We start from the raw sequence: 13,817 nt of genomic DNA, 5'->3' as shown, positions 1-13,817 counted from the left end.
GTTTTGTGGCTGCTGGACCAGGGGGTCTCAGTCATTTTTATGATATAAGTGGTTATTCCAAGTCTCGTTTTAGCATAGACTTTGCCAGTGTAGATCTGACCCTTATAAGCTTCACCTGGATAAAGCACCAGGGAATGTAGTGGGGAACATTGTGGCAAAGGTGGGTTGGAGAAGATCCATCGTGCTTCATAGTGACATATTCCAAGCTCTGTCTATTTAACATCCTTAGGGGAAGGGGAAGGATGACCTGTTACCAGTCTCCATGTTCCTATACATGGAGCAAAACTGTGGTAACGGGCACTCTGGTATAGCACACAAAGGCCTAACAAGATCCAGCGGCTGGAAACTGAAGTGAGGTAAATTCAAGGTATAAAACAACAGCAAATATTAATAGTGAGAGTTATTCAAACATCTTGCCACAAGGTAGGGGAGGTTCTCTGTTCCTGGCAATTTGCTAGATCAAAACAGGATATTTTGCTAGTTCAAAAAAGAACTCCCCCAAGGAGGTCCAGTGGCCTGGTGTCTGCAGAGGACATGATTGCGGTGGTCCCTTCCGACCTGAGCATCTGTGAACCTACTGGGTTTCCAGGACACTCCTCCTTGCAGTGTCTGTGTGGTACAATTACTGCTGAGCTAATCGTTTAGTATTTTACAGATCGGATAATGTTTCATAAAATCTCCTTGCCCTTATTAGAAAGAATTCACAGCTCTGATCACTCCGTCTCAAACAGACACAGCGGGGACAGCAAGGCTCCAGCAACAGATCGATGGAAATGATTACAGGCCAGGAAAGATTTCTGTCCGAGAAGGAGCTGAAAAGATTAGGGCCATTTAGTTTGGAGAGGAGACAAAGAGGAGACATGAAAAAACAACATGCGAGCAGAGGCCCTGCCACATCCCCACTCCTAAAAGATGTAATCTTTATGCTATAGATTGTGTTGTGTCGTGGGACTGGTTGCTAAAGGCTTGCGGGAGGGTTTCTGCTCCCCAAATGTCCAAGGACAAGTCTTACGGTCCGGTTCTGGGCTCTATTTCAAATGAACCTTTTGCAAATGCTTCGCTCCAAGAGTCTTTGTGGAACCAGCCTCAGCTCTGCAAATGCTTGCAGGGGGATGAGGCAGAGGAAGGGCAAAGGTAGGTGGTTCTGGGTAGCTACCCACACCACTGCAAGGCTGCGGGCGACCACCCTGCAGCCCAGCCACCTGCAATGCAAGACTGGGCTTGCCCCTGTCCCCTACACAAGAGGCCACAACTCGCTCAGTATTTGTTCCACGCTAGGCAGCACTCCAGTTATGCCCATCTAAGATGAGACCACACCATCCCTCCAGAGGCACGCACCTTGGTGCAACAAGGAGTGAGAAGCTATTCAGCTTGCAAGGGGGTATAATACACCAGGAAACACCCAGTATCATTAAGCCTCAAGGCCTCATGATAGCGCACAGCTTTCCAAACCCTGTTGCCAGGATTTAAGTCTGATTTTGACCAGCGTGGCACTGGCTAGCTGGCCAGATGCATCTGTGGTAGCATGGCAGCCTGGAGAGCAAGGACATAGACTGCAAGCTACAGCTGAGAAACCACCAGCTACAGAAAGCAAAGAGCAGCAAGCAGATAAATTGATGTCAGTTTGTGTTTCAAGCCCATGCCAAGCCTAATAACAAAGGTGCATCTTGGAGAGGGGCACTGGGCATATGGGCGGGAAATGGTAAGAGGGTAGTGGGGTTTGTGTGAACATGTAGAGTAAGCGTGCCAGCATGAGAAGCTGGGGCTGTGAGCATGTGTGTTGTGCATTGGGTGCAGGGTGTGTGCGTGTGGGGCGGGGCGGGGAGGGGTGTCAGATGCAGCAAGTGAATGAGTGCAGGTCCATGTGGAAGGGAAAGGACATGTGTTTGGGTTTGTGCATGAAGGCTTTTGCTCTGCGTGTGAAGGTGTGCACAGGCATGTGTTTGTGCTAGGGGTGTAGGTGTGTTTGCACATACATTTGGTGCATTTGTGTGTACACACAAAGGTTGCAGATTACACTATTCCCAGCTGCGGGCAGAAATGGATGGATAAATGGCTGCCGAACTTACAGGGAGGCTATAATCCCTCAAGGTATATCAGAGAGCTGTGCTGTTGGTATGTGGTTACCTTTTAGGACTAACAGTTTTCTGGCAGATAAACATCTCTGCAGCTGTATTAGCACAGACAAACAATGGCATCCTGGAGCTGATGAGATCCTGGGAGTAGCTCCAGCCTGCCGGCTGCCTGAGCTCTAGCTCATGCTACTTAAATGCTGCCAGCGGACCAGCACCACCTCTCCCAGCAAAGGATTTCTGCCACTTCCCAGCATCCAGTATGTGCAGGTAGGCATGGCCATGCCTTCTGCTGGCTGCTACAGTCCCTCCCGCAGCTAGTGTCCCCCTGGGGTCACTTCCAACCCTGCCAACAGAGCTGCTCGCTGGAGACGCAGAGCAGCAGAAGTGAGTATGCTCGGATGGACAGCTTCCCCATGGCATTTGTTGTCTGTGGCCAGCAGTTGTGGTGACAGAAGCAGCCTAATTCACACAAGAGTTTAGATGACCGTCAAAGATGACACCAACTTGCAGCTTGGCACAGCACAGCTCAAAGAGGGCTGAGGAGGGATCGCCACCATGCATTACTGCTGCCCAGCCCACCTGCAGCCTACATGAGAAATCCCAGGGAAATGGCATTGTGCTATAGCAGGAGCAAGCAAACTCTGCCAAGGTCACTTGCCGGCTAATTTTGTCAGGAAGCAGACACGGGGATGTCCCCTCTGGGTACACCCAGCTCACCTATCATGAGCCAAGGCCATGCGCACTGTACACCCCAGGATCTGTTCTGTTCACCGTGCTGGGTAAGAGCTTCATACTTACCCCGTGCGCAGGATATGTGAGCCAGCCCCAGTCTCCAGGGATCGTCGATGTATCTAACAAGTTCACTGAAAAATAAAGGGGGGGAAAAAAAAAAAATCACATTAAAAAATTGCTCCCCTTTTACAAACAGTCAGGAAGAAAGCACAGTCCAAGCTATGCTGTGAGGCTTTCTGCAAACAGCATGCTTACATCCAGCATAAAAGAGCATCCTCACAACCCTTCCTCCATGCTCTTCAGGACACCTAAACCAGGCTCGTACCTCCGCAGTACACCAACCGACACTTTGCAACTGTGCGAACACCCCCTCGTCCCCCCCAGCAGCACTCACCTGTACCATTAAGCTGTGTGCAAGGTGTGCACACCTACATGTGCAGCAAGGCAGCGTGCTCCTACCCCCAAGTCACACACACCTCTACTGATCACCTTTTCCCTACACACCAAGAGGTGACCTTTTGCAAATACCACAGTATGTCTGTGAGAAGAGGCAGCATGTTTAAAATAGGAATGAATGCATGTTGCAGTGTATGGGTGTCTTCTCTCCCTCTTCTTGCACTTCAGCGTGCTCTACCTACACCGTGGGCTCTTCAGCCTCCTCATTCTGTGCCTGTAAAGAGTCAACCGTGCTTGTGATTTAGCAGGAGCACTGCTGTTGGCAGAATTGCCTTGCGTTCAGTGCCCAACAGGCCTTGGCTAGATCAGGACCCCACCACGACATGCACAGCACACACAATCCTTCTCCAGTGGGTGCAAACTTGGAGAGAGAAGGCTGGAGATGGACTGAAGAGGAGCAAGCAGAAGGTAGCCACAAGAAGAGAAAGTCTCACCAAAGACGTACATCCATTCTGGGGGCAACAGTACCACCGCGACCCCACATAAAAACCTACGTTCAAACAGCACGGGGATTGCAAAGTCAAGGGAGTAGCACACGTAAGGTTGCCTGTGCATTGGCCAACCTTGGCTGGGTTTTTTTCAGGGAGACAAAAAGAGAGAAGCAAATATCAAGTTCTGATGCTGAAGGCTAGAAGTTGTGGAGCTCCTCAGGGAAGCTGTTGTGAGAATGGCTTTTTAAAACACTGGGAAGCCAGGATATTTTTTTTCCTTATTCTCATTCTCAGACAGGATCCAATTGTTTTGGTCAAAATTAAAAAAAAAAAAAGTCAGCAAGAGAGGCTGGCATGGAAATTTGACCCAATGGCCGTTTGGCAGTCCTAAGCACAGGGCGCTAGCATGGGGCGCCCGTAGCTACCCATGTTTCTCCCAGCTCTGCCCACAGCAAGATCTAAAAACAGAGACCCCCACCCAGACCTGCCAGCAGTTGTGCCAGCAAGGGTGAGAGGAGCTGCGTCACGTGCCGCATGCCCCGATGAGAGTGCACTGAATCATAGAAAAGCGGGGCTGGCAGGGACCTCAGGCAGACATCTAGGGATGTAGGCACATGGGCACAAATACCCCAGGCTCCTCTCCCCTGCCTTTCACCCCCAGCTCCCTGGGGCCGAGAACAGAGATGAGTGCTGGCTGCGTGGTAGAAATAGGAGGGAAGCCAGTAGCGCAGGACTCTGGGGGCGCTGTGCCCGGCGGGGGAAAGTGTGTGCGACTAATTCCCGACTGCTCTGCCCTGGCTCTCTCCCTGCCCCAGGTCCTGGAACATGTAGGACCCAATTCAGCCCTGTACAGAGCTCTGCACTGAGGAGGGAGATGGTCTGGTGGGAAGGGGCTGCTCCTTTACCCCTGGGCTGGGCAGCAGGTGATGCTGGGCTGCACCCTTGCTCCTGTGCCATGCTCTGCAACCCGCTACAGACCAGGAGCCGCAAGGGCAGGTCGCAGCTTGCTCCCATTGCACCCCCTGTCCGAGGGAGGGACCGGGAGGGGAGTCGGGACAAGAGGGATGGTGGAGTGGGCCCTCTCCCTCCAAGCCAGTCCCACCAGCACAGCACCTTTGCCCGCTCCTCCATCAATAAAACACTGGCTTTTCTGTGGCTCAGCTGAGCTGAGCTGTTCACCCTCACTTTGGCATTTCGGTTTAACGTGTGGACCCCAAAGCCGCTGTCAGGAGGCATCGCAGCGCATAGCTCCAGCCTGAGTGGCAGAGCTCGTGGAAAAAGAGACGAGGCCCCAAGGGCATGCCTTCAACATCCCCCTGCACGTGCTCCATATCCCCTCCATGCTTTGGGGATGCACAAAGCCCGTGGGTCTGGGAATGTCTCCGCGGGTGTGGGTCGGGCTGCCCTTCCTTTACCCCGTCTATCAGACCCGTCCTCCTCCCCTCGCGGTCCCCAGAAACCTTCTTTGTGACCTCTGCCTTTGCTTTACAGATCGAACTCGGGGGACACAGGAGATGGAGGTGCCACGTGGGTCACATAGTCCCATCCCTGCGCTCACAGGCTCTGCATAACCCTCAAAATAAATAGCTATGCCTCCAAATTGCAGCTCTGGCTAGGTAATAGGCCGCTCCCCCAAGGCACCTCAATGTGACCGCTGTCGTGCTGTTATAAAGGGCAGCTCTCATTGACTTATTTTAGTGGGGGGGAAGCCCCACCCTCCACGCCAAAAAACCCCAGTGGTACGAGAGCGGCATGTGGAACAGACCTTACCTTGTGTGTGTGCAGCGTCGTCTACCGCGGGGGGCCCAGTCTTGGCTGGGCCGCTAAGCACTGGAACACAAATAATAAATCCTATTGCCACTAATAATGATCCGTGTCCCTGCCGGGCTCTGGTCCGGGACACTAGCCAGCGGGGCGCCCTCCCCCAGCGAGGGCCTGGGCTCGCCACAGTGCCAGCCCGGGCAGCTGGAGGAACGGGTGCCACTTTCACTTACTATTACAAATCAGGAAAGGAGTGTGGGAGACAAGGAGCAGGGACGTGAGCTGGCTGTGAAACGCCCGGACGTCATGCTCCTGACAGAGCAGATTAGGAGCTTTTGAGGCATTTATTAATGTTAGCAGAACAATTTGAAAGAATTTCCAGGGCTTCTCGTGTGACTTCATTGGCTCAGCCACAGGACGAGCCCCCGTGCTCCCCAGCGAGGCGCTGCTCAGACTGCTAAAGAGGCACCTTGCCCTCAGCACGGAGTAATTACCTCTGAGATCTCAAATCCATTTTTATTTGTTATTGTTAATCTGAAGATTTTCTGCCCATTTTCCCTGGGTAATTTGCGCAGCGAGTGCCTGGGCCCAGGAGATTTCCTGCTCGTAATGCAGGAGCATGCTACCCACAACCTCCTCGACACACGGGTCAGACCCACGCACCAGAGGGGCGGCAGCAAGGTCGTCGCTGCCGCGGGCCCAGCCGGGCTCCCACGGCTTCCTCTCCACACTTAAATAAGATGCTGGGTTTAAACGCTGCTCCCTGGAGAGGCGCAGACACAGCCACAGAGCTCAATGCCGAGCAGGCCGCAGCCTCCCGAAGGGCTTGGAAGCCAGCTAGGATCTAGGCGCAAGGTTTCACAGGTCTCTGGTGACGGCCACCAAGGCTGCAAGGCCCCTGCATTGGAGCAGGGAGTCACAGTGCTCCTCAAGCCCCTGGGCTTTAGATGGGAGGAAACAATCGTGCTTCCTTCTGGTCTCTGCAATCTTCAGATGGAACCAATTACCGCGGCTCCCCAGCGCCCGGATGTCTCAGGTGCTGCTAGTTGTGTTACTGAGGTACCTGCCGAATTCGACCCATGCGGCATCACCTGGTTGTGGCGAACCCTACACGAGAGCCCAAACAAGAAGGCCATCCCTGACAAAGAGCCTCAGCGTATATTAAAAGACAACCAGGACTCGTAGCAGAGATGATATCTTTTATTAGGCCAACAAGATTTTTGCAAAAAAAATTCTTTAATTGCAAGCTTTCGAGCACAAACACCCTTCATCAGGCATCGGAGACAAGATTGTAGAAGTTCTCCTGGGTAGAAATGAAAGTTCATATTTCATAGGATCAATGTACACTACTGTAAAGTAAACTGCTCTGGGGCATGAAGATACAAACCACGCACGCAGATGTTGTGCAAATGGAAGTGGATAAAATATTACATTGTAAGAAAGGCAATGCCAGGGATTGTATTTTACATTGAATTTGTAAAGTGGGTTAATAGTAGTAATTAAGGGAAACTTTTTAACACAATTAGTGGCCTCTGGTCCACCCACCAGCTGGTAACCGTAATAAAACAAACAAACCAGACATTTGTTCCCTGAAACCTGTACTCTTCCTTCTGGGTCAACAATGCAAAAAAAAAGGGCACAGCAGAAGCGTTCATATCATGATCCCCGTCAGTTAACACTTGCAAATTCTGCTAATACTATGACTACAAATGTGGAACGAGAGGCTGGGGGAATTGACACGACACCCCCCCTGCACGCGCTCACACACAATACATGACAGCAAAAAGGATAGTCGAGTGGCTGAATCCTTACCACCAGGGGCCAACGAACCATGGCAAAGGTGGTGATGTTTCAACCACCTACGCACCGGAGTTGGATACTCCAAGGAGCTAATGAAGTGGGGCTATACCAGTGGTTCAACCACTTGCGACTGCAGGGCCTCAGACTATGCAACACCTGCTGCAATCCCAGCTGCTTGAAGGCACATGTACAATGAAAGATCTCAAAGTACAATAAGTGAGCACAAGCATGCATTACAAGCCGGTCAAATGCATTGCAGAGACACGTAAAGAATGCAACAGAGACCACGTGACAGGCTGAGGGTGGCCTGCCTTTGCATCCAAGGCAGGGACCTCATGCAGCACCTGGATTCCCAGCTGGACTAGACACCCATCTGGCCAGGGCAGTGGTGAGACAAAGTCCTCAATGTGGAGGAACGCTGTAGCCACCTCACTTTCAATCCAGGTGGAGGTGGTGGTTTGAGGGACACGTCTCTGTACAGCTCCAGTTCTCTTTGATATGATGAGGTCTCTCTGCCTCAGGATTGCAAATTCCAACTTGCTTTCCAAGCACCGTTTAGATGATACTAGTCCATGCTTTCCGTTTGGCTCTGCAGCTCGAGCTGGAACAGCCAGAAGACATCAGGACAAATCCTCGCGGTCATGCAGGGAAATTATCAATGATTGTTCATCCCAATGGAAGCCCCCTTGCCCAGAACAGGACATGGACCAGGCCAAACCAGTCCAAGTCTGGACTCTGGCTGGAGGGTGGCCGAGTGGCAGTCACTAGACGGACGACACAAGCATTTGCTGGGGGTTCATATGACAAAGAACCGGGAGCAGGATCCTGCTGTTTGGTTGAGCAATTGGTCAACCACGGGACAGGCATTTCTAATACCCGCATGCAGGTCTTGCCCAGGTCTCTTGTGCGTGATCATTTGGAAATCCATTCAAGTCTGTGTCTAGTTGCTTCAGTTACCGTGTGTCCTTAAAAAGGATAAACTAGGAACGAGAGCCTCTACAAAGGCAGAGCTCTGCAAAAAGGTATTTATAAGCTACTGGGTGCTTTGGAGGGGCTGGCACTGGTTCTGGGGGCATAGGGCAGGTAAGCTGTTGCTTCCTACATCCAACAAGAAGTACATGCCCTGGAGTGGTGCCAAAGGGGTCACTGGCTATGGCTGGGCTCTGCTGAGAACGAGGGGAGTTTAAAAAGCCAGAGGCCTAGCGTGGCATGTGGGTCCAGACACAGCAGCTCGGTGGGCAGGGGAACAGGGCTGTAACAGCACAGCAAGTGGAAGCCAAAGCTCATGGCATGTCCAAGAGCAGCGGGGCGGGGGGCGAAAGAGTCCCCACTAATTGTTAACCCACTACAGTCTTTGCTCTAATTATTTGATCATCTCCCTGCCAGGCAGCCCGCTCCCAGCTCACACGTGCAAAGGAAGGGTCAGCAGGAGCAGCCCTGTTCCCTTGGGCTTCAATTCCTCTCCATTAGAACTTCAAAGGCCTCCCAAGATTCACAGCCCGGCTCCCTCCTTGGAACAACGCCTCGTGCATTGATAATTAAACTCTTATCAGTACTTCTAGATGCCGCTGTTCTCTGCCTCCCAATTCCCACCCCACTGGAACAGCGAGCCCTGAACCCGTCACCCTGCCCCTGCTGTGCTAGCCAAGCTGGCTAGTAACCTGACTGCTGCTCAGCCTCCCGCTAGTTCCTGCCCTCTATCAGACCCCACTCAACACAGTGAATAAGGGAGACTCTGCTGCAGCAGAAAAAGCATTAGGTCTGCAGGAAAGGTACAGGAAGGCAAGAATGAATGGGATTTCTTCCCAATTTTCAGAGCCAGGCTAGGACAGATATTCCTGAACAGCCATTTGAGCTGTGAATATGCATCGATGCCAACTGCAAATCATGAGACACTTAAAATGGTGAGATTTTAGCTAGTACTAAAAAGTGTTGCATATTTTGTCAGCCTTGCATTGGGAGCTTTCAAGTAACATTGGTAAGATTTTCTCTAAACACAAGGGTTAAAAATATAACCTTTTCCAAAAAAAGAAAGAAAGAAAAAACTCACATAGGCACACACACCCAGGGATTGGGCCTTTAAGAAAAGTCATCAACTATTGAAAAACCCACAATAAAATTTTTTCCAGTTGGCAAGAATTGGAAAAACTCCATATTCCAATTAATGACCTAGGTTGAACTGTAGGTGTTTATTAGTAATTTTCTTTCACCGGGTCCTTTGTACCTATTCTACCTCATGGTGATCCTATAAGTGACACAGCCTCTGCATTGGTAACCATATCCCCTGATGCTGAGCACAGCTCTTAAAATTGGACATTTTAATTGAGGCAGGTCGAAAGTGTTCTGATTTACACAATAGATGCTGAAAACCTTTCAGCACCAAATCTGAGCACATGGATTACAGTGGGACCTGCAGCTCCTCAGCCACCGAGTTAGCACATAGCCATCATTGCACTTCAGTTGTAAAACCTTGGCTTCTGTTTCCTGATTGGTTTTTTTTTTTTTTTTTTTTAATTGGGAAGATAATGAATGCCGAATACCGTATGTCGACAGAGCTGGCTGAGGCTTGGAATATCCATTTCATAGGAAATGTCAAGTTTTCCAAACTATTTTTGTTCAGATTCAGAACAATATACACGTTGTTTGGAAATTCTGGTTTCCAAAAAGTTTTATTGCAAAACTGAATTTCCAAGCTATGTAATTTCTCATTTTAATTGGAATTTCAACATTTTACGCCATCGCTTTGAAATGTTTTTGGAATTTCATGTCCTGGTTTTGTTTGCATGCTCTTTCATGCCATGTCCATAGTAGCAATGCATAATACAGTGAAAACAGGATAAACTGTTTCAGTGCAACAGAAGCAGGAGACAAGGATACAGAAGAGAGATGGGGTTTCAGTAAAAATCCTGACACCCGACCACAAGGCACACCACCCCAACCTGCCGCAGGCAAAGCAGGGGCATGACAGCGGCCAGCCTTCTCTAGCAACTGCCCTCACAATTGAAAAATAATGGATTTCCACTGCTATATAACATCATATTACTACAGGTTAATAGAAGCACAGTAGAGCACTATTATTTATTGCCATTGCTTGAAATAATGGGAAAAGGAACAATCCCAAAGCATCGCCCTGACATTCCAAAATAAAGTATCAACACTTTCTCAAAGCAAGGCAAAGAACAGCATTTTCCAGTTCTTTCCAATGAGAAAGCATCTGGATGAAAATCTTCCGACCATTCTGGCTCTTCCCCACCCTGCTCGGTTCGGCACACCATCTAGTGATGGCTGGGCCACACAAACTGGTTGATTAACCTGCCACAGCCCTGGACAACAGAGCGAGTTTTTTCAGCTTAGGTCATTGATATCAATGCTTTCAAATTCAGCGGGTGTGGGTTTAATTCTTGTCGCTGCCAACCCTCCCAGTGGCCGGGTGTGTTAGGATCACACTGGTCCATACAACGAAATGCAAACAAGGGGCTCTACTAATCGTATATGTACAGGGGCCTGATGAATGGCACTGAGCGCGCTGGCAAAGCTTTGCCAAGAACCATCATTGTAAGTCAACCCCGTGCCAAGGGGTGTGAAGGCAGCATTACAGACTCCTGACCAACATGCACAGACTCCAGGGCCTATTGCTCACCCCGTTTCTCTCCAGCTACACTGGATATCCACCTGCCTTGGTCAGCAAGCACGTGCCGTGGGCGTCTAGGGAAGAACTACAGCTTATTATGAATTCAGGGCAGGAGGTAGGAGAGGAGGAGGTGGGAAAGCTTGGGGGACTCGAGGGGAGAAAGGTCAGAGAAACAAGCAACTCCACAGAGATATGCAAGGTGTGGAGCTGCGAGGAGGGGGAGAGGGGCAGGGAACATCAGGAGACTAGCGGGAGGACAGGCCTTAGGGGAACAGCTGGAGTCGGAGAAGGGGAGTGCAGAAAGGGGCACCCAGCTGAAGGGTCCTTCCAGCACCTGCCAGCTCATCACCAGTGGTCAGACAGCAGCTTTTGAAGCTGCCCCCACTAGGGAGATCTGAGCCTGGGAGGAAGACATGCCAGGGGGGTTATGGCTTACCGAGACAGCTGCTGCCCTCAATGCGAGATGGCCCTGGATTCAGCCTGGAGCCTTGCTCCAGGCGAGGCAGAAGCTTCCCCCGTTGCGCTGCCCTCCACCACAGTGCACCCAGCTCTGCTGTCCCATGCCACCTGCTGACCAGCCCGTCACCCCCAAACATCATGTCCTCAGGTGCACGTGCGCTTAGCCATCTGCAAGGGAACAGCCCCAGCAGGATGAGTTTGAATCCCCTGCCTCAGTGATCCTGCCTGCTTTGTACCCACCTGCTTCTCTTTTTGCATTCCCCTCCTGCCCCATGCCAATGGCGTTACACCGATTCCTTGGCATGGCTCCTGCCTTTTGCCGCCACGTCCCCAGGACTTCAAAGCATCACACTGAGTGGCCTAGATTCAAGAGCGATCACTGGTTCGGGACGTTTCTGGTTTTTGATGCCTGGTTTTGAGAACTTGGTTCTCCCAGGCAGCCAAGCCCTGGAGCTCAAGACTGACTGTGTGTGGGGTTGCTGGTGCTTCTGATAACTCTACAACCAGACACCCAAGACCAGAGGACTCCCAGGCAGCGACTACTTTGCAAGAAAGTGGTCTCTGCATTTTCAGGGCTACATTGCCGAGCTGCAGCTGAAGTTTCCTGCATAGGCCCTTGCCTAGTGCTTAGAAATCAAAGCTCAGGTGGTAACAGCATCTGCTTCCATTCAAGCTCTTATTCTCCTGCACCTGTTCACAACTGTACGTGCAACAGAAAACACCCGTGCCACTGCCTAACTACAGGGTGGAGGTCCTGGCTGGGGGGGGTGGAGGGCAGAAAGTGTTTCATCATTCAAGACCGGTGCAGTTTACTGCGTAACCACATTTGTTTGGGAGGGAAGAGGTCCATGTGATACCCCTGCCGGGCTCGCCCTGGGAAAAGGAGAATGCCCTATTTTTCAGGAGCTCTCAGTACACTGAATCATAGAAAATGGGGCCTGGAAGGGACCTCAGGAAGACCGGCCCAAGTACATCATCCCAGACAAGGCCTTGTCTACCCAGGTTCTTCCAAAACTTCAGGGATGGAAATGTCACAATTTCTGCTATAAATGCACCCTATCATGGAGTTTCTTATCGTTCTAGCTCTCTCCATTTGGCATGTGCAATGCTCAAAAAAAAAAAAAAAAAAATTAACAATGTCTATAGTGTTTGCTCAAACAAGTTTCTTTTCTTACATTCCCTTAGCAGTTTTCCAAGGAGCTCATGACAACCAGCTTTATGTACAAACCCAAATCTTCTCCCAGTATCGCACCAAACACCCATACCAATATAAACATCCTAGGCTTTTAAGCCAGCTATAACTCTCAATAGCCTCCCTTGCACCTTGGCTACACCTGAGGAAGCTGCAGGCCAAATTCAGTGCTAATTTGGCAGTTGCAACTTCAAATGAAGTGAATGGGAATTTGCTCCCTAGGAGAGAATGTGGCCTTATATATTATAGCTAAGCCATTTATCTTCTAGAAACAAAATCACACGTCGCTTTTACACGAAGATTAAATTCCGTTTCACTTGTTTTTGCTTACAGAACCGCTGCCTTCTTTACCAGAACAGAAATTCCCCTTGGGCACAGCCCCGGGAAGACTGTCTCTGTATTCTCCAAAAATCTCTGCAGAGGTGGCAGCCTATTTGGAGTGGAGACTTCAGGAAAATTTCAGGAAAAAAAAAGTGTTCTCCCCTGTGAATTAGTCACTATGAAATACTGGTGTCTTCCAGTTTGCTCGTTAATCACAGCTGCTTGATGGACATCATGTGTGAAGGGGTTTCTTTCCAGTAGGCATGTACCCCTCCCCCCATACCCCAGCTTTTTCCTCCAGGTAGGCAGTGGTTGCAAGTATAGTGAAGGGAAGCAAGCCTGGCCCAGAGGCTGCCTTTAACCTTTTTATTTTTACTAAAGGAAACCCACTCTGATCCATCGCAGGATGCTTTTCAACTACATGCTCTGAGCACACCTTGAATTATTTGTTGCTTGTCCTTTGGTGATCACAATGTGTCATCCTAAGTGGAGTAACTACCCCTTGATGGGAATGCTGAAGTTTAGAGTGGGTCACACTTATAGATGTGAAGGATTTCTCGATTTAAGGGAAAGCAGAATCATCCAAAGTGGAATTTGTAGAACACTGTCACCATCACCATTATCCCTCCCAAACCGCTGACATCCGTTGAAGGTGTCATGCAGCCAGCAGCAAAACATTATATTAGAGTTTCTAAAGTCACATGATGATGATTTTCTAACAGAAAAGTTATTGCACCCACTCAAGGTAACTCCACTTTGGGCTTTTGGATAAAGAAGAATTAATCACTGGACTGGAGGTTGGTGGTTGCCTAGGGACTGTGATCGTGACCTGATTACACTCAATGTGGGCAAGCAGAACAGTCCCAGGCAGTTATAATTTCAATGCATATAATTTAAAATAATAAAATAAAAAATTATAATATAAATAAATAAACACATACGATTTAACATACATAATT

At 49.9% G+C, this 13,817-nt stretch overlaps 1 protein-coding gene across 1 annotated transcript in view; it reads right to left on the bottom strand.

The window, feature by feature from the left end:
- Nucleotides 1–13,817, bottom strand: part of LOC109293577 (ephrin type-A receptor 8-like) — a 39,610-nt gene that overhangs the window by 17,131 nt on the left and 8,662 nt on the right. Inside the window, exon 2 of the mRNA XM_019511582.1 lies at nt 2,874–2,938. Within this exon, the coding sequence (XP_019367127.1) occupies nt 2,874–2,938 (65 nt within the window). The remainder of the gene's footprint in view (nt 1–2,873; nt 2,939–13,817) is intronic.

This window comes from Gavialis gangeticus, unplaced genomic scaffold (assembly GCF_001723915.1).
Source record: "Gavialis gangeticus isolate Ggan-Ray unplaced genomic scaffold, GavGan_comp1, whole genome shotgun sequence".
Classification (NCBI taxonomy): Eukaryota; Metazoa; Chordata; order Crocodylia; family Gavialidae; genus Gavialis; species Gavialis gangeticus.
The sequence above is the reverse complement of the archived record's forward strand: the minus strand, read 5'-3'. Positions and strand labels throughout refer to the sequence as shown.